Below are 22,157 nucleotides of genomic sequence, written 5' to 3' on the forward strand. Positions count from 1 at the left end.
GCAGGCGACATCGAAGGACATTTGAAATTGCTGGCTAAGGCTAAGCGTAAATTTGGTAAGATTGTAATTCACGTCGGCAGTAATGACACTCGGTTACGCCAATCGGAGGTCACTAAAATTAACATTAAATCGGTGTGTAACTTTGCAAAAACAATGTCGGACTCTGTTGTTTTCTCTGGGCCCCTCCCCAATCAGACCGGGAGTGACATGTTTAGCCGCATGTTCTCCTTGAATTGCTGGCTGTCTGAGTGGTGTCCAAAAAATGAGGTGGGCTTCATTGATAATTGGCAAAGCTTCTGGGGAAAACCTGGTCTTGTTAGGAGAGACGGCATCCATCCCACTTTAGAGGGAGCAGCTCTCATTTCTAGAAATCTGGCCAATTTTTTTGGATCCTCCAAACTGTGACTGTCCAGCGTTGGGACCAGGAGGCAGAGCTGTGGTCTTATACACCTCTCTGCAGCTTCTCTCCCCCTGCCATCCTCTCATTACCCCATCCCCGTAGAGACGGTGCCTGCTCCCAGACCACCAATAACCAGCAAAAATCTATTTAAGCATAAAAATTCAAAAAGAAAAAATAATATAGCACCTTCAATTGCACCACAGACTAAAACAGTTAAATGTGGTCTATTAAACATTAGGTCTCTCTCTTCTAAGTCCCTGTTGGTAAATGATATAATAATTGATCAACGTATTGATTTATTCTGCCTAACAGAAACCTGGTTACAGCAGGATGAATATGTTAGTTTAAATGAGTCAACACCCCCGAGTCACACTAACTGTCAGAATGCTCGTAGCACGGGCCGGGGCGGAGGATTAGCAGCAATCTTCCATTCCAGCTTATTAATTAATCAAAAACCTAGACAGAGCTTTAATTCATTTGAAAGCTTGTCTCTTAGTCTTGTCCATCCAAATTGGAAGTCCCAAAAACCAGTTTTATTTGTTATTATCTATCGTCCACCTGGTCGTTACTGTGAGTTTCTCTGTGAATTTTCAGACCTTTTGTCTGACTTAGTGCTTAGCTCAGATAAGATAATTATAGTGGGCGATTTTAACATCCACACAGATGCTGAGAATGACAGCCTCAACACTGCATTTAATCTATTATTAGACTCTATTGGCTTTGCTCAAAAAGTAAATGAGTCCACCCACCACTTTAATCATATTTTAGATCTTGTTCTGACTTATGGTATGGAAATAGAAGACTTAACAGTATTCCCTGAAAACTCCCTTCTGTCTGATCATTTTTTAATAACATTTACATTTACCCTGATGGACTACCCTGCAGTGGGGAATAAGTTTCATTACACTAGAAGTCTTTCAGAAAGCGCTGTAACTAGGTTTAAGGATATGATTCCTTCTTTATGTTCTCTAATGTCATATACCAACACAGAGCAGAGTAGCTACCTAAACTCTGTAAGGGAGTTAGAGTATCTCGTCAATAGTTTTACATCCTCATTGAAGACAACTTTGGATGCTGTAGCTCCTCTGAAAAAGAGAGCTTTAAATCAGAAGTGTCTGACTCCGTGGTATAACTCACAAACTCGTAGCTTAAAGCAGATAACCCGTAAGTTGGAGAGGAAATGGCGTCTCACTAATTTAGAAGATCTTCACTTAGCCTGGAAAAAGAGTTTGTTGCTCTATAAAAAAGCCCTCCGTAAAGCTAGGACATCTTTCTACTCATCACTAATTGAAGAAAATAAGAACAACCCCAGGTTTCTTTTCAGCACTGTAGCCAGGCTGACAAAGAGTCAGAGCTCTATTGAGCTGAGTATTCCATTAACTTTAACTAGTAATGACTTCATGACTTTCTTTGCTAACAAAATTTTGACTATTAGAGAAAAAATTACTCATAACCATCCCAAAGATGTATCGTTATCTTTGGCTGCTTTCAGTGATGCCGGTATTTGGTTAGACTCTTTCTCTCCGATTGTTCTGTCTGAGTTATTTTCATTAGTTACTTCATCCAAACCATCAACATGTTTATTGGACCCCATTCCTGCCAGGCTGCTCAAGGAAGTCATACCATTATTTAATGCTTCAATCTTAAATATGATCAATCTATCTTTGTTAGTTGGTTATGTACCACAGGCCTTTAAGGTGGCAGTAATTAAACCATTACTTAAAAAGCCATCACTTGATCCAGCTATCTTAGCTAATTATAGGCCAATCTCCAACCTTCCTTTTCTCTCAAAGATTCTTGAGAGGGTAGTTGTAAAACAGCTAACTGATCACCTGCAGAGGAATGGTCTATTTGAAGAGTTTCAGTCAGGTTTTAGAATTCATCATAGTACAGAAACAGCATTAGTGAAGGTTACAAATGATCTTCTTATGGCTTCGGACAGTGGACTTATCTCTGTGCTTGTTCTGTTGGACCTCAGTGCTGCTTTTGATACTGTTGACCATAAAATTTTATTACAGAGATTAGAGCATGTCATAGGTATTAAAGGCACTGCGCTGCGGTGGTTTGAATCATATTTGTCTAATAGATTACAGTTTGTTCATGTAAATGGGGAATCTTCTTCACAGACTGGAGTTGATTGTGGAGTTCCACAAGGTTCTGTGCTAGGACCAATTTTATTCACTTTATACATGCTTCCCTTGGGCAGTATTATTAGACGGTATTGCTTAAATTTTCATTGTTACGCAGATGATACCCAGCTTTATCTATCCATGAAGCCAGAGGATACACACCAATTAGCTAAACTGCAGGATTGTCTTACAGACATAAAGACATGGATGACCTCTAATTTCCTGTTTTTAAACTCAGATAAAACTGAAGTTATTGTACTTGGCCCCACAAATCTTAGAAGCATGGTGTCTAACCAGATCGTTACTCTGGATGGCATTTCCCTGATCTCTAGTAATACTGTGAGAAATCTTGGAGTCATTTTTGATCAGGATATGTCATTCAAAGCGCATATTAAACAAATATGTAGGACTGCCTTTTTGCATTTACGCAATATCTCTAAAATCAGAAAGGTCTTGTCTCAGAGTGATGCTGAAAAACTAATTCATGCATTTATTTCCTCTAGGCTGGCCTATTGTAATTCATTATTATCAGGTTGTCCTAAAAGTTCCCTAAAAAGCCTTCAGTTGGTTCAGAATGCTGCAGCTAGAGTACTGACGGGGACTAGCAGGAGAGAGCATATCTCACCCGTGTTGGCCTCTCTTCATTGGCTTCCTGTTAATTCTAGAATAGAATTTAAAATTCTTCTTCTTACTTATAAGGTTTTGAATAATCAGGTCCCATCTTATCTTAGGGACCTCGTAGTACCATATTACCCCATTAGAGCGCTTCGCTCTCAGACTGCGGGCTTACTTGTAGTTCCTAGGGTTTGTAAGAGTAGAATGGGAGGCAGAGCCTTCAGCTTTCAGGCTCCTCTCCTGTGGAACCAGCTCCCAATTCAGATCAGGGAGACAGATACCCTCTCTACTTGTAAGATTAGGCTTAAAACTTTCCTTTTCGCTAAGGCTTATAGTTAGGGCTGGATCGGGAGACCCTGGACCATCCCTTGGTTATGTTGCTTTAGACGTAGACTGTGGGGGGGTTCCCATGATGCACTGTTTCTTTCTCTTTTTGCTCCGTATGCATCACTCTGCATTTAATCATTAGTGATCGATCTCTGCTCCCCTTCTCGGCATGTCTTTTTCCTGGTTCTTTCCCTCAGCCCCAACCAGTCTCAGCAGAAGACTGCCCCTCCCTGAGCCTGGTTCTGCTGGAGGTTTCTTCCTGTTAAAAGGGAGTTTTTCCTTCCCACTGTGGCCAAGTGCTTGCTCATAGGGGGTCGTTTTGACCGTTGGGGTTTTTCATAATTATTGTATGGCCTTGCCTTACAATATGGAGCGCCTTGGGGCAACTGTTTGTTGTGATTTGGCGCTATATAAGAAAAAAGTTGATTGATTGATTGATTGACTGTTGACTCATCAACATCAAGCTTAAAGCATCGTTACAGGGCAGTAAAGTCGTCAGTGTGAATGTGCATTTCTGTCTAAACTGTGTGTCAGTGAGGTTGCACAGGGCTTCTGCTGTTTGTTTCATTAGTCTTTGTTTTGTATTACAGGGTGCAGTGAGTGGAAATGGTGTAGATCTTTCTATCATCAATGAGGCCAGAAACCTGGTGTCAGACCTGCTGATGGACTCGTCTCTGTCTCCACACACTGTCTCTGCTCTGCGCAGCATCTCCAGCCTCATGGGGACTTTCTCAGGGTCTTGCCGCCCCAGGGTCAACCCTTTCACCCCCTTTCCAGGTTTCTACCCTTGCGATGAGGTGGATGACTCTGTGGAAAGAAGTGAAAGGAAATCCATAAAGGTGGTTATAACTAAGTCGCCCTGAGAACTACACTTACCATAAATGGACCTCATTTCTATAGGGCTTTTCTATCCAGTGTCACAACTTTTACAGTGATGAATTTTACACATGCACACACAGGTCAGGGCCCTCAGGAGTAACTTGGTGATTAAGGACCTTGGGACCTTACTGATTTTTTTGGTCTGATGAGGTATCTAACTGAGGATCCTCTGGTCTTAATTCCACCACTTTAGCTTCTAGTCCAGACCAGTGGTTCTCAACCTGGTCCTCAAGTGCCACCTAATTTACACATTTTCCATTTCTTCCTGCTCTTCCACAAGCTGATTCAGCTTGAGAACCACAAGCCTAGACACTCACCTCTAGGATGTTCCAGAATATTGTCTTTTAGAGTACCGTATTTTCCGGAGTATAACTCTTGTTTTTTTTTTGTTTTGTTTTTTTTTAGTTTGGGAGGTCCTCCAATTTATACTGCATTCCGACTTATATATTGAAAAACCACGCCATTATTACTAATAATAGCAATGTTAATAACTATATTTATATAGGGCTTTTTGGGAATCAAAGCATTAAACAAAATAAACTCTAATAATAGAAGAATAAATGCTAATAATAAAAGTACACTACAACAGTGCACAAAAATTTCAAATTAAACAGATGATACAGAAAAAAAGAATGTACTACAGTATGACTTGTATATGTTTTTCCTCATCAAAAGGCAGTTTTTGACAGGTGGGGCTTATAGTCTAGTGTGACTTATACTCAGGAAAATATGGCATAAAATCTTGCCCATAGGGCAGTACTGAATATAGCAGTAGCAGGTATTTTGGAGGGCCATGTAACAAGTTTTAGTCAGCATGCACAGTGATTCACCACAAACCATACACACACACTAAAAGGCACCAGATTTAATGCCATATTTCACCGTATTGTTCGTAAGTGTTATTTATGTCAATATTTAAAAATTAAAATAAATTTAGGTTAAACTGTTGCATGCAAAAATATTATTAACACTTCCCAAAACACTGGCATTGGACAAGTAACACTTAAGCCAGACATTTGAGTTCACCTACTTGGTACTTGGTTTATTGAAGTATTTGACTAAAGTCCATGTATATGCTATTACATTCCAATTTTATGCTCACATCTGCACAAAATATACTGTATTTGTGTATCCTTATTGTTTCTACAAATGCTGATACAGCATGGAAGAATATAATTTATAACAACGGCAATCAGTTGACGTATGAATTTTTCCACCTGTGATATGCTTTCAGTCACTAGGTGGTTTCTTAGTCAGTCAACAATGGGTTTTGCACCAGCAGTTATAATCAGTATTGTGTGAAAACACAGTGGTTGTGAACTGAACATGAGACACTAGGATGTGAATATTCAGCTAACAATGAATTTAAAAAAAGGGGTAACTTAGCATGATACGTTTGCATGAGAAATCATGGAGGCTTTGTGATGTATGAAATGTGCGTAGATGAAGAGTTCCCTTTCATCATCAGGGTTTAAGCAGCAGAAACAGCCTCCCCACTCCACAGCCAAGGCGGAGTTCCACCTCCTCCTCCTCCTCCTCTGCACTACCTCCTCTGGACTCTACCTCTTCACGCTGGGAGCGACCCATTGGCAAGAGGTCTCAACCAGACCTAAACTTGACCAGGTACCATCACAGCACAAATCAAGCTGAAATCCTTTGACTGTACACCTATGAAAATCCATTCCCTCAACAAATTTACATTACTCTTTTGAAAAAAGATTTGCATTTTCAATAGGCGGCAAAATTAAAAAATGTTCCAATCATGTTGAAAGCTGTACCACATTATTTGTCTGAACATAAATGTTCCAGAAAGGTATAGTTTGGACTGTCTGTGATTGAATGTTATGGAGTTATGGAGTAAAAACATTTAGAATGGTGACAAAGGTCAATTTCAGTTTGTACAGGGGTCAGAACTTAAAATTGCTCCAATTTTGGTTAAAAAAAAAAAGTGGTGCAGATTATTGGTTGATCTAATAGGATTAATATATAGAATAGTCTTGACTGTGTTAAGGTGTGTTTACACATAAGCAAGACGCGTTACGAATGTCATTTTTCTGTCATTCGTGACACATTCCTGACATTCATAACGTGACTTAACGCATCTGATTAAGTTTCTTAATAGTGCGTGTTGGTGCGTGATATTCTTGATATTCGTGGAGCATGTTTTTGCCTGTCAAAAAATCTTCCACGAATGTCACACACCAACCTCATTTCGTCTCACGTCGTGGAGGTCGCAACTGAGTGTGTTGATCCGTCTTGATGAGTATTGATCCTTAATAGAATGTGACAACATTCGTAGTGGTTCCTGTGATGGTTCTTGGAGCCCAAACTGTCACGCGTTATTACGAAGTGACACGGAAACTGTCAAGTTTTCACACGACTTGCAATGCGGCGTCACATTTCACTGAGCGCCATGACGAATCAGTTTTCTATCACGTGTGCACAATTAAACTCGGCTCCAAATGTTGTTCCACAGTTCCTGCTGAAGCTCCTCAGGAAGCTCCTGCAGGTGTTCCACCTGCTGTTGTAACCGATGAGCGGGAGAATGAGTCTGAGCCAGAGGAACCAGAGGAGCGAGAGGAAACTCACATGCAGCCAGACATCTCTGCACCTCCTCCAGTCCAGCAGAGGAAGAAGCGCGCGTACAATTAAACCCTGCTGCACCACATTCAGTTTGATTGCTGACACCAAGTCGGCTAAAAGTCTCATTTCAGTGCTCTTCAGCGCGCTCCTGCAGGTGTTCCACCTGTTGCATGTGCCTGATGTTTGGGAAAATGCGCGAGACGAGACCCGCATGAAGCCACACATCTGGCTCTGTCCTCCTCCTCCTCTCTGTGCCACTCCATGGCACAGAGCACAACTATGCATGCAACCACAAAGTTCTTCTGAAAAACTGGAGCGATCTGAATTTGGTTGGATGAATATGGGTGTGTGTGTGTGTGGAGACAATTCACCTCGTTCACAATGTAAACAGAACTTAGCGATGCGCTGTTACTCTCAATAGCGTGCAACAACACTATTCTTGACCGTGCGTAATGGTTCCTGATAATTCTCCAGCAACACTTGCCATTAATCGTAACGTGTGGTAACAGGTTGCAGCAGTTCCTGAGGACACCTGACGCCTCTGCCCCGAATAATCACATTTGTGATCAGCGGCCAAGAATGTGTACTTCGTGGCATTCGTGACTTGTCGTTATGTGTAAACGCAGCATAAAATGTTTGGTCTGCAAAGTACAGGTCAGTTGGATTCTATGACATGTGACATATGTTACCTTGTAACATGATAACTAGGCATGACACATGGTGCAAACTATTCCTTTTTAAATCCTTATTAACTCAACCAATTATTTGCATCACTTTTTACAATATTTGGAGCAACATCAGTTTATGACTCCTGTACAAACTAAAGCTTACCTTTGTCACCATTCTTGATTAAAATATTGCAAACTGAACTTCCCACACATTTTTTTAACTAATATGTGAAAATGTTTAATCACAATGGTTTTCTACATGATGTTGAATTTTTGCTTTATTCACTTTCAGTGTTAAAGATAGGGATTTTTCCTGACTTTGACCTTTGAGCTATAATCTTGAAAATTGAATCAGTTTTTGCCTATCAGTATATGAATCTTCATTAAAAATTTCACAACGATATGAATAAAAATTGTGGGCTCCAGGCTGTTCACAAACAAACAGACAGACAAACCGAGGCGAAAACATTTGGCGGAAGTAATACACAGTAATAATGAATACGCAGTAGCGTGCAGCCACTGCTAGCAGCTAGTGGGTGGCTGCCTGGATGTGGCAACACACTGATTCACTCAACGTGACCATGCCTATAATTATTCATAACTTTGTACCTTAAAATAGCTAAAACTGATGAATTATTAAAAAAAATTCACCTTCATCCATTTTTAATGAAGGAGAAACTAGCGATAGAGACCAAAACCATTTTTGTAGTTGGCTGTAAACATGTTTATTTCTGCTATAAATTTAGACATTTTAACATGGCCTTCTGTGAGGATTGTCTCACTTTTGGAGCCAGTCTCAAGCTGCCATTCAAGGCACTGCCAGATTTGGCATCTCTGTGTTGGCACGTAATTCTGCCTTCACATGAAAATGTGTTTATAGCACCTTACCAGTGTTTAGCGGCCATATTGCAGATGCACATGCGCGTACGCACCCAAACCCACAAAAAAAGAGAAGCTGCGGTTCTTCGCATTAAATGCAGAAAACTTCATATTAGCATTGAGCATTCTTTATCAAACATGCGTGAAGTACAGCATCTGATGGGGGAAATAATCTTCATTTCAATGTGGCAGATACAGACCTCAGTGGAGCACAGCATAGTGCATGAAGATGAATTATTTATTTAAATGGTAGCCATTTATGATTAGTATACTCATGCAGGGTGACATCATGATTTCAGTAGGATTAATCATGCAGCCAATCATCTGACACATATGTTTTCACCACATCTGATGAACATCCATCCATCCATCTTCCATACCCACTTACTCCAATTAAGGGTCACGTGTGGAGTGTGGACTGGAGCCAGCCTATCTCAGCTGTCATAGGGTGTGGGGGGCACACTCTTTGTCAGGATGCCAGTCTGCAGCAGGGCCACATATAGACAAACACATTCACACCCGCACGCACACCTACGGCCAATTAAAGTTTCCAATACACCTAACCTGCATGTCTTTGGATGAGGGAGGAAGCCAGAGCACCCAGAGAGAGCCCACACAAACACGGAGAGAACATGCAAACTCCACACAGAAAGTCCACAGGAGAGAATCGACTTTCTTGTTGTGATTCAACAGTGTGAACCACTAAGGCACTGTGCTGCCCATCTGATGAACATGTACTCTGCTAATAAATTTATTACCCAACAATATTCAGGAGTTGTTTCAAGTGAGAGAAAATTAGCACAACTTTAAAGGAATCACTGTATTTAAAAAAAACAGGAGTAAGAACTAACACAGACTGTCATAGCATTAGTGTCAAAAGAATCAGTTTATGGAATAATTGCAATAACAACCAGAAAATGCACATCTCAATAAATAAATGCTTAACAAGCACACAGTGAATAGGTATATCGAGGAACAGGGTGGGAAGATGTTTTTCTGTGTTGTGAATTTGTTTACTTGTTTGAGTACTCTTCAAATACACCTTGTGTTTAAGTGAAAAGCAGCTGAAACAAGAAGACATTTTTTTTGCTATTTAATTTATAGTTGTCATTCTTATTGTTATTGGGGGTGGGGGGGGGGGGGGGTGTTGCTGGAGCCTATTCCAGCAGCCATAGGGTGAGAGGCGGGGTGCACCCTGGACAGGATGCCAGTCTACCGTAGGGCCACATGTAGACAGACAAAACACACCTGCACACAGACACCTACGGACAATTTAAAGTTTCCAGTTCACCTAACCTGCATGTCTTTGGATGTGAGAGGAACCCACACAGACACACAGAGAACATACTGTACAAACTCCACACAGAAAGGCTACAATGCTAACTACCGTGTTGCCCATTATTATTATTATTGTTAAGAATGGGTAGGACTTAAGTTTATACTTCATTCATGCTCCTTTCAGACATGATATATATATATACATATAAAGTCATATGTTGTTTACAGTGTTATTTATTTTTCTTGTTTTGTTATATTTTAAATGTGTTTGAGTAAAGGCAATAAAAGGCAATAAGTAGCCCCGATGTAACATTATAACAGGCAGTGGGGAGATGAATGTGAGCACACTCTTGATGCTTCATATATACAGCATATTGCGCTCAGATGTATCAAATTTTTTTGTTTTTTATCTTCAGACTTCAGGTTTTGTAACTTTTAATGGGCTCATGAATTTTGAACCTATCACTGTTATTTAAACATTAACAGGCTAAAATCCTTTAATTATGGCAAACTGATCATTTAAATTTCAATCTTTGTCACTTTGACGTAGTGATGATCACTCCCAAGATGGTTGATGCAAAGTCCTCCAGTATGCCAGGTTTGGTGTCCATGGCTTCAGTTTCTCTTGAGCTGGAGTTTGTAAAGAAATAGCATCAACAGATTGTAGCTTCAAACTTTACTTTTTTCTGTAGACCTTGTCTAGTTGACCTTGTCTAGTTGTCCAGGGATTTTTGACTTTATCAAAAAATTGGACAAGTAGAAAATTCTCCAGTCACACTGTCAGCATGTATAAAATATGTTTACTTCAGGAACTCACACTTGACATGACAGTTTTGTCCACTGGGTGGTATTAAAGGTCTGCTTATTGGATGATACAATTGTACTTTTTAAAAGGCAGTTGATGGACTTGAGGTTTAATATTATATGTGTTTATTTATAATTAACAATAATAATTATTGCCTCCTACTGTGCAGTAAACATCTCACAGTGAGTGAACCCCAGAAGACTTGGTGTGCAATGACTTGTCTTTCACAATTGCTAGTATGCATTTCTTGAATCTTTTGATGCACAGTATCTTTTTCTTAGAATAGTAAACACAAAATACAATTTTCAAACAGCATTTCCACAACCTCTGGCTCTCCTTATAAAATCAAGCACTGCCTCAAAACAGTTTCATACTGTAGGTGCTCAAACTCAAGCAATGTTTTCAAATTGTACACAAAGCCATAATTAATTATTTAATTTATTTTTTTTTTTATTTAACCAGATTAGTCCCATTGTGATAGAGATCTCTTTTGCAAGGGGGACCTGGACATTTATAAAGTTTCCAGTTCACCTAAAATGGAAAACACTGTGTTCATGGTATGTAGCTCCCGGGGATGAAATGCGTTGTTAAAAGTACAGGGATTGGGGTTTTCTCATTTTAAAAACAAAAAACTATGTTTCACCTTTGGCACACCCTCTCCTGGGATGGTGTGGGTCTCTTAGCTGAACTCTTCTGGACAGAGACCTCAGATGTTGCACCAGTAGTGTGCTGAATCCATTCATCCATTCTCCCTGTTTGTGGGGTTACACTCCTGAGAGCTCCTGTTATCACTGGGACTACTGTGGCCTTTACCTTCCACATATTTTCTAGTTCTTCCTCCAGCCCCTGGTACTTATCCATCTCCTTAGGGCATAGTCACACTAGGCAATCCGTACCAAACCCAAACACTTGTGACACTCCCCCCCCCCCCCCCAAAGTCCTGTTCGTTTGACTAGTGGCAGCGCGCTATTCAGTATGTTTAACTGTACCTGAGCCGTCTTGCAGAGATTGCCGGGCGCAGTACACGTGTAGTGTGTTTGCTAACAGCACTGGAGCACAGGTGAAGATCTCAGGCTGTGCACCCCCATCTGTCCAGCATGCAGGAGTCCAAGGAAAAGGGCAACATTTGTCCTCTAGGCTGTTCAGCTTCTCAGCTCTTAGCCCCTAGACGTCAGCCATGCACACATACGTAGTGTTCCAGGTGTCAATGGAAAATGTTTGGGTGATGTCACACAGGCTTTTCCCAGTATAGATTGTCCAGTATATATTGGGGTCTAGTGGTTAAGTGTTGGGCTTCAGTCCAGAGGCTCCTCAGTTCAAACTCCAGCCAGACCGGAAAATCACTAAGGACGCTTGGGCAAAGTCCTTAATCCCCAAGTTGCTCCCGGTGTGTAGTGAGCACCTTTCATGGCAGCAGCCTGACATTGGTGTGTGAGTGTGTTTGTGTGAATGTGAGACATAATTGTAAAGCGCTTTGAGTTTCTGATGCAGATATATACATTCCATATGAGAGACACACCACCACCCCAGAAAGAGGGGCTAGCAAAGGTGAGAAAAAGTATGCATACATACATATGTACAATATAAAGTGTGTACGTGTTTCTTTCTTTTGACAGTTGTCTGTTGTGCCTTATGATTTGACTTGTTAAAATGGCTATAGTAAATGGCCACCTCACCGAATCTGGTCTGCTTGAGGTTTCTCCCTGTTAAACAAATAAATAAATAAAAATAGAAATCCTCTATATAAAGTACCCTATGTGTGAAGTTCTGTGACTGTTTTTTGTGGCAATGTCTGCGGTCGTTTGCGTGGAAGCGGCCACATCACTTGACGGAAAAACTGCAGCATGTGCTTCTAATACATGATCTGTTACACCAATTATCTGTGCAACAAGCCATATTATTACAAATATTTATCATAAAATGCTCACACAGGAGCCATTTAGTCATGCAAACATTAGCAATTAGCATTGTGCAATGTAAAAGATGATGTTTTCGCCATGTGGGAAAAATTTAATCCGTCAAAAATCACTACTTTCAGGCACTCCCGCTGGTCATGTCATCAGCCACAGTATGAAAATAACAGCACTTAAAGTAATAACAAAAATATAACTTTGTGTTTATTGGTGGATCACAAACCAGCTTTAGAATTACATATCGCCACCTACTGTATTGTAGTCTGTAGAATCATGGCATTAATTATTGTAAGTCAACACAATACAGAACACAAAACAGTGAATTAAAACTAAAATAATTAAAATAAACAAATATCTTAATTTTATCACAATCACGCAGCACTTTTAAAGGACTGAACAAGAGCACTCCGAGTGCTGTACTTTATTTGTAGTTTTAAACCACTGCGTTGATGCGCTGATGCACTCCAACGGTGTGCTTACATTTATTCATTTGTTTTTTTAAATATGAAAAATGCTTACAACTTGGTAACTACTCTTCACCCGGCCAAAGACGGATCCCTCTGCTAGGAATAATAAATATAAAGAGTTATTACTTGCTACTATTGCCCATGTGTTGGCTCATTCTGTTGGGTAACTAACATGGCAGTCTCATGGAATTGCCCATATAGCACTTTGAGGTGACATATGATTTCGTGCTGTAAATAAATTTGTCTTGACATTGATTAGTGTTTCAGCAATACAAAAAGCTGTTCTGTTACTTTCCTCAGAGCCTGTATTAAATATGAATCTTTTGTTTTGTAGTCAGAGCGTCTCCAACGGGCCCAATGCAAACCTGCTCACCATTCCCAAACAGAGGTCATCATCTGTTACCCTTACGTACCATACGGGGCTTAGGAGGACAGGTGAGCCTTACACATCTGTCCAGAAGTCTGACATTTAACTTGACAGCATTGTACATTCGTGAATTAAAAATCTGCTTTCTTCTCTAGGCACATCTCCAACCTTGAGCCCAGTCACCTCACCAACCCATAGTCCCTCAGCACTAGGTATGGGTGCTTCATGCTCCCTTGTCACCCGATCGCCTGTGGAGTTCCCAGACACAGCGGACTTCCTCACCAAGCCCAGTGTCAGTCTGAACCTGCACAAACCTTTGGCCTACACCCTCAGCTCACTGGCATTCCAACAGGCCTCCCGCAGCTCCAAATTACCTCTCTGCTCCAGGTGTCACATCACATTTGACAAAGAGTGGGAAAGTCATTAAACATGACTTCCAAGAAATGGATGAAGTGACAAGGCCTTAAATGTTTTTAAATGGCGCAGCTGTTTAGCTGCAGTTCTTCATTGTGCACTGACCACTTTATATTGCATGTTCATATCTTTGTTCTCATTTTATTCATTTATTTTAAATTTTTTATATATATATGATGTGTTGTGTCTAGCTGTGGTCGTCAGATGCTAAAGGGAGTTTCCAGTGGTGATTCAGGAGAAATTCATCAACCATTTACCAGTGAGGCTCAACACAGGCGCACAGGTACAGTGTTGTTTCGTTTAACTCACTCGATGCCATTGACTCTAAAACGCGTCTTTTCCGATAGTAACGCCCCTTTTTTTGTGGTATGTTTATTGTTGACATGGACATAGAACTCAATTTTCTATGGGTCTTGAAAAAACACTCAAATACTGAAGAAATCCTGGCGCTGGGATGTTCTGAACTTTGAAAATGGGTGGCACTCAATGAGTTAATGGAGTGATGCCCGGCAGGAACACTCACTCACTCACTCACCTTCAACCGCTTACTACAAGGGTACACCCCGGACAGGACGCCAGTCTGTCGCAGGGCCACATAGAGACAAACAAACACATTCACACCTATGGATAATTTAGTTAATTTGCCTAACCTGTATGTCTTTGGATGTGGGAGGAAGCCGGAGCACCCAAAGAGAACCCACACAAACGGGGGGACCCACAAACTCCACACAGAAAGGCCACGGGTGGGAATCGATCTCATGACCTTCTTGCTGTGAGGCAACAGTACTAACCACTAAGCCACCATGCTGCCCCGGCAGGAACAGTTTTTCATTCATGTCACAGAGAAAGAACAAAAAAAAATTCAGTAAAGCCCTTTTCACACCAGGCTTGCATACAGTTGCGTTGGGATGTGTATGGAGTACGCTGGAAAATTGCACAGATTTGGCGGAGTTCCTGTGTATGATGGCATATGGTTGCATTTCTAGTCTGGCTTACAGTTGCGTATGGTTACTTACTGTATGCTTACTGCCACATACAGTATGTAGTCCTCGTCGCTATTTTTCTGCCTCTCACAGTCCACTCCTGCCTCTTTTTTTGCCATTGTGGAAATGTGCTCCGTTCTCAAAACGATACGTGAAAGCAAACAGCACTCACATTTCCAGACGTACAGCGGCACACACCGCTGCCTTATCACGGCTTGTAACATCAGATCGCAAAGTTCAGGGTCCATTGTGCCCCCACCCCCTGCCTCCTCCAATAAAAGTAGAAAATATTGCCATTTAAACTCAAAAACACACATAAACATCCCATTTCTTGTTTCAGCATTCTAAAGAGAGCGAGACAGAGGGAGAGAGCGAGAGAGTGTGAGCGCTGTCTCTGTCTCTCTGCTCTTTTTTTTCCCCAAGTCCTGCTGTTTCTGTTGTCTAGATTTCAAAAGAAATCCAATTTATGAATTGAAAGAATGTAAGCCATGTTTTCTGATTATCGGATTACTGAAGTGCATGTAAACGGCTTGTTCAGCTGTTTTATGAACACATACACACACAAGCAGCTGTGGAATTATTTCATCACACACACGTGCGGCAGTTGGATTACCTGTTGTAAGCACGCACAGGCGCTGCAGTCTGCGTGGACCATGCAGCCACAAGCACAACCTACACCTGTTCTCTTCAAGCTGATTCACTCTGAATGCATGCACTCAGTTTTTGGATGTGTACAGCTGCACAGTGTTGTGTAGATTTGCATACAGTAGTGCAGTGGTGCATAGACTTGCTTAAAAATTGTATACTTTATGCGTCCAGTGCTCTACGAGCTATTAAACATGTTTAATTTCTTGCATCTGCCTCGTGTACTCCTCAGCATACTGTCACGTAGGGGAACAAAAACTCGGCGTAGAGCTGCTTAACTCGGCGTAGTCGGTACGCCGCAATCCACAACTCTACGTTGGCCCTGGTGTGAAAGGGGCTTAAGACTGAATGGAGGTTAATACTGCATCCTGTTTGGCACAGTACTGTGCTGTATATCGAGAGATGTCTTAAATATTTTGAATTGACAACATTATTTTAGTTGTTGTAAGTGACAGCAAGCATGATCTCACAGTGCAGCCAGTCATCTTGAATTAGGATGTTACTTCCACATGAACAGCATTGGTATTACAGCCCTTTTTGTAAACCAACACAAATGTCCAATGACCTTTGCTCCTGCACAAACAAGAAGGCTGATGTCTGTGGTTGACTGTCACATGTGTCACACTGTTGTTGTACACTACTGACACAGAGGAGCCGTACAGGACTGTGGACTTACAGCTCGTCACTGGGGCGCTAATCAATTGCAAATATTTGTTATGACTTCAAGATTTAGTGTAATTACCGAGTAGAAACCTGACTTTCACCAGTTAAACCCAAATGAGGAAAAATAACCAGCTTTGCTTGTAAAACTTGTACAACAGCCTGTCACTGCAGTGTTTGTGAAATGTTAGCTATGTGTTCATCGCCTATATAACAAGCTAACAAAGAAAGAGTGTTCAACCCATTATTGTTTTGCAAGTGCTTAACAATTTAACAGTCTTGGTGTGGACATGCAAAGGGTGATTATGTTTTAAATGCAAAGTGAATAAAATATAAGTATATTATATGACAATGATAAGGTCAAATTATGTGTTAAAATAAAGTGGATAACAGACTGACTTCACTGAACACTAGTTAGCTCAATAAAGCATTTGTTCACAACTTAAGGCAGCCTAGTTTAGCCTAGTAAAGGCTAAACAAATAACGCTAACCCATCTAATGTTAATTAGCATATAGCGTTATATTGATGGGATTTAAGGTGCCCTGACACGAACATGTTTTTGATTCACACAACAGCATGACCTGTGTCGTGCTGTATCATCCTGGAGAGTAAACTCGTCTTTAACTGGTGCAGACAGGACTCCAGAGGGGCTCCAGTGCGTGCTACTGCGCACAGAGAATTTTGAAATGTTCAAAAAATCTTTCACGCACAAATGTCGTGTTATGTGGCGCAGTCTAATCTCCAACACGACGTGCAGCTCGTCAAGTGGAGTAAACAAGAAGTGAATAGAGTGAGTGGTGACGTCAGTGGATCGCATCAGAGTGCAGCTCGTCTGAAGGATTATAACAAGAAGTTAAATCTGTTAATCAATCAATTTTTTTTATATAGCGCCAAATCACAACAAACAGTTGCCCCAAGGCGCTTTATATTGTAAGGCAAGGCCATACAATAATGATGTAAAACCCCAACGGTCAAAACGACCCCCTGTGAGCAAGCACTTGGCTACAGTGGGAAGGAAAAACTCCCTTTTAACAGGAAGAAACCTCCAGCAGAACCAGGCTCAGGGAGGGGCAGTCTTCTGCTGGGACTGGTTGGGGCTGAGGGAGAGAACCAGGAAAAAGACATGCTGTGGAGGGGAGCAGAGATCGATCACTAATGATTAAATGCAGAGTGGTGCATACAGAGCAAAAAGAGAAAGAAACAGTGCATCATGGGAACCCCCCAGCAGTCTACGTCTATAGCAGCATAACTAAGGGATGGTTCAGGGTCACCTGATCCAGCCCTAACTATAAGCTTTAGCAAAAAGGAAAGTTTTAAGCCTAATCTTAAAAGTAGAGAGGGTGTCTGTCTCCCTGATCTGAATTGGGAGCTGGTTCCACAGGAGAGGAGCCTGAAAGCTGAAGGCTCTGCCTCCCATTCTACTCTTCCAAACCCTAGGAACTACAAGTAAGCCTGCAGTCTGAGAGCGAAGCGCTCTATTGGGGTGATATGGTACTACGAGGTCCCTAAGATAAGATGGGACCTGATTATTCAAAACCTTATAAGTAAGAAGAAGAATTTTAAATTCTATTCTAGAATTAACAGGAAGCCAATGAAGAGAGGCCAATATGGGTGAGATATGCTCTCTCCTTCTAGTCCCCGTCAGTACTCTAGCTGCAGCATTTTGAATTAACTGAAGGCTTTTTAGGGAACTTTTAGGACAACCTGATAATAATGAATTACAATAGTCCAGCCTAGAGGAAATAAATGCATGAATTAGTTTTTCAGCATCACTCTGAGACAAGACCTTTCTGATTTTAGAGATATTGCGTAAATGCAAAAAAGCAGTCCTACATATTTGTTTAATATGCGCTTTGAATGACATATCCTGATCAAAAATGACTCCAAGATTTCTCACAGTATTACTAGAGGTCAGGGTAATGCCATCCAGAGTAAGGATCTGGTTAGACACCATGTTTCTAAGATTTGTGGGGCCAAGTACAATAACTTCAGTTTTATCTGAGTTTAAAAGCAGGAAATTAGAGGTCATCCATGTCTTTATGTCTGTAAGACAATCCTGCAGTTTAGCTAATTGGTGTGTGTCCTCTGGCTTCATGGATAGATAAAGCTGGGTATCATCTGCGTAACAATGAAAATTTAAGCAATACCGTCTAATAATACTGCCTAAGGGAAGCATATATAAAGTGAATAAAATTGGTCCTAGCACAGAACCTTGTGGAACTCCATAATTAACTTTAGTCTGTGAAGAAGATTCCCCATTTACATGAACAAATTGTAATCTATTAGACAAATATGATTCAAACCACCGCAGCGCAGTGCCTTTAATACCTATGGCATGCTCTAATCTCTGTAATAAAATTTTATGGTCAACAGTATCAAAAGCAGCACTGAGGTCTAACAGAACAAGCACAGAGATGAGTCCACTGTCCGAGGCCATAAGAAGATCATTTGTAACCTTCACTAATGCTGTTTCTGTACTATGATGAATTCTAAAACCTGACTGAAACTCTTCAAATAGACCATTCCTCTGCAGATGATCAGTTAGCTGTTTTACAACTACCCTTTCAAGAATTTTTGAGAGAAAAGGAAGGTTGGAGATTGGCCTATAATTAGCTAAGATAGCTGGGTCAAGTGATGGCTTTTTAAGTAATGGTTTAATTACTGCCACCTTAAAAGCCTGTGGTACATAGCCAACTAACAAAGATAGATTGATCATATTTAAGATCGAAGCATTAAATAGTGGTAGGGCTTCCTTGAGCAGCCTGGTAGGAATGGGGTCTAATAAACATGTTGATGGTTTGGATGAAGTAACTAATGAAAATAACTCAGACAGAACAATCGGAGAGAAAGAGTCTAACCAAATACCGGCATCACTGAAAGCAGCCAAAGATAACGATACGTCTTTGGGATGGTTATGAGTAATTTTTTCTCTAATAGTTAAAATTTTGTTAGCAAAGAAAGTCATGAAGTCATTACTAGTTAAAGTTAATGGAATACTCAGCTCAATAGAGCTCTGACTCTTTGTCAGCCTGGCTACAGTGCTGAAAAGAAACCTGGGGTTGTTCTTATTTTCTTCAATTAGTGATGAGTAGAAAGATGTCCTAGCTTTACGGAGGGCTTTTTTATAGAGCAACAGACTCTTTTTCCAGGCTAAGTGAAGATCTTCTAAATTAGTGAGACGCCATTTCCTCTCCAACTTACGGGTTATCTGCTTTAAGCTACGAGTTTGAGAGTTATACCATGGAGTCAGACACTTCTGATTTAAAGCTCTCTTTTTCAGAGGAGCTACAGCATCCAAAGTTGTCTTCACTGAGGATGTAAAACTATTGACGAGATACTCTATCTCCCTTACAGAGTTTAGGTAGCTACTCTGCACTGTGTTGTTATATGGCATTAGAGAACATAAAGAAGGAATCATATCCTTAAACCTAGTTACAGCGCTTTCTGAAAGACTTCTAGTGTAATGAAACTTATTCCCTACTGCTGGGTAGTCCATCAGAGTAAATGTAAATGTTATTAAGAAATGATCAGACAGAAGGGAGTTTTCAGGGAATACTGTTAAGTCTTCTATTTCCATACCATAAGTCAGAACAAGATCTAAGATATGATTAAAGTGGTGGGTGGACTCATTTACTTTTTGAGCAAAGCCAATAGAGTCTAATAATAGATTAAATGCAGTGTTGAGGCTGTCATTCTCAGCATCTGTGTGGATGTTAAAATCGCCCACTATAATTATCTTATCTGAGCTAAGCACTAAGTCAGACAAAAGGTCTGAAAATTCACAGAGAAACTCACAGTAACGACCAGGTGGACGATAGATAATAACAAATAAAACTGGTTTTTGGGACTTCCAATTTGGATGGACAAGACTAAGAGACAAGCTTTCAAATGAATTAAAGCTCTGTCTGGGTTTTGGATTAATTAATAAGATGGAATGGAAGATTGCTGCTAATCCACCGCCCCGGCCCGTGCTACGAGCATTCTGACAGTTAGTGTGACTCGGGGGTGTTGACTCATTTAAACTAACATATTCATCCTGCTGTAACCAGGTTTCTGTTAGGCAGAATAAATCAATATGTTGATCAATTATTATATCATTTACCAACAGGGACTTAGAAGAGAGTTATAAGTTTAGGATACATTACTTATCATGAATTTAATTTTTGAAGTGGCACTAATGACAACACTCATACTGTACATAATTTTGCTTGCATACACTGGTTTTTGGAGATCAAGCAATAATTGCAGATGGGCTTTCTGAGGTCCCAGATAGCTTTTCTGATTTCCTTTTCTAACTTTCAGAATTTAGTAAATTAGCATATGGTCCATTGATACTTATGTGTAGACACTAGTCCCTAGAGGCAACTATTTTTGGTTTCAAATCTGGGCAAATGCAGTCCCACAAAATTCCGAATGTGACAAACAAGAAACAGGTGTTGTAAACAAGTCAATGCTGCTAAAAATACAAACTTGCAGAAACAAAGCTACTATTCTGACATGGTTTTGCACATAAGACTGACATGGTTTGCACATAAGACTGGCATAGCATGTTTCAAGTACACACATATATGTCAGAAGGTGGGGGGGACATACCATTTTCTGTCCCCCCTGGTTGAAAAGGTGGGGGGGACATGTCCCCCCATCCCCCACCAAATTGCGCCCATGAATGTGGGTGCTGTTACCTTCAAATGAATGATATCAGCCTGCCCTCTGAGCTTGTATTTATTATTTAATTCCAACTCACATATTCAATGAAAATAAAAACTAAATTACAAAATTTAAAAATGTCCAAATAATTTTTTTTCTCCAACTGCACATTCCTTCTGTAACCCACAATATAGAGTATAAAAGAATATGGGCACATTTGTTCTGTATGTGTATCTCTGTATGTTTCCTGCCTGTGTATGCATGCTCCTGTATGTCCCTGTCTGCTTGTAATAACATGTATGCAACACCACACAATGCATGTTATGATGTCATATGGAAAACACAGCACCGGTCACATCTCAAACATTTTGAACTTGCTCAAACAGCTGCAGTATGGTGCATGTGCCCTTATAATCTTGGTATAAAGTGTGTTCCTGTTGCATCATCATGTATTGTCCGGTTGGCTTTATATTAAATGTGTTTCATTTGGTTTTATGGATAACACAAACAATTTTGTTTAGAATTTAGTGTTTGATGGAATAGTATTTTCTTTATGAGTAGGCAAAGAGAGAATTAAATATGAAACTTCCAAAAAATTATTTTAAGAAAACTCACAGAACAGGTTTTTTTTTTTTTTAACTTCAAGCAATTTAATTACAAACCTTATTTCCAGTTTTATTATATCATTATTTTAAAACCTTGTTCGTTGGTGTAATTCTCCAGTACAACAGAGCTTTCAGGTTCAACAAAATAAAATGATTGGTTTTTTTTAAAGGCTGATTAAATGCAGTCTTAATTTCTGCAAATTAATTTGTATTTATTTATTTATTTATTTTTTATTATTTTTTGTATTTTTTTTTTTTTAAGGTCAAACATTAAAAGGAATGTACAAGCAGATGTGAGTGAGAAGAGATAAAAATGCATGCGATTAATTGAATTGACAAATTCAATTCAGTTAATTGTTACATAATTCTGTATTGGCTCAGGAATATTCATGTGAATCTGTGTGTTGATGAAATATTTTATTAATAATGCCAAGGAAAAATACAGACATCCATTAATTTGGATGTCATCATTTCAGTGCTTCCGCAGCCCTTTCATTCTGGGTTTCCCTCACAAACAAAACAGTCTTCTGTGTAGTAACTGTTATTTTTGAAATGATTCAACAGCGTGGGAGTGGACTTTTTATTTTTTATCTTGCCAGTGGTCACTAACGGTAATACACTGTTAAAAGCTCCCTCTGCTGTCTGCATCATTTAAAGTTAACCAGAGTGTTCAGCAGAAGGCATCAGATGCCAGAATCTGACATATACTCCACAGATTTTGACCCCTATCATTGCATTGTCAGATCTAGCTTTGCACTACAAATGTTTTTTTCATCAAACACTGCCACCATTCACGCCATCCATTGGTGCTGTTGAAGCTCCTTTTCAATAACTCCTGTTTCACACCAGACATCTGCCCTGCTTAATGCAAAACATCATTAAAAACTGTATA

At 40.2% G+C, this 22,157-nt stretch overlaps 1 protein-coding gene across 1 annotated transcript in view; it reads left to right on the forward strand.

Annotated features, from left to right (window-relative positions):
- pde3b (phosphodiesterase 3B) overlaps nt 1-22,157 on the forward strand; it is a 292,910-nt gene that overhangs the window by 198,072 nt on the left and 72,681 nt on the right. Inside the window, exons 3-7 of the mRNA XM_034191148.1 lie at nt 4,062-4,310; nt 5,819-5,973; nt 13,278-13,378; nt 13,466-13,697; nt 13,916-14,007. Coding sequence (XP_034047039.1) covers nt 4,062-4,310; nt 5,819-5,973; nt 13,278-13,378; nt 13,466-13,697; nt 13,916-14,007 — 829 coding nt within the window. The remainder of the gene's footprint in view (nt 1-4,061; nt 4,311-5,818; nt 5,974-13,277; nt 13,379-13,465; nt 13,698-13,915; nt 14,008-22,157) is intronic.

Source organism: Thalassophryne amazonica, chromosome 2 (genome assembly GCF_902500255.1).
Source record: "Thalassophryne amazonica chromosome 2, fThaAma1.1, whole genome shotgun sequence".
Taxonomy (NCBI): domain Eukaryota; kingdom Metazoa; phylum Chordata; class Actinopteri; order Batrachoidiformes; family Batrachoididae; genus Thalassophryne; species Thalassophryne amazonica.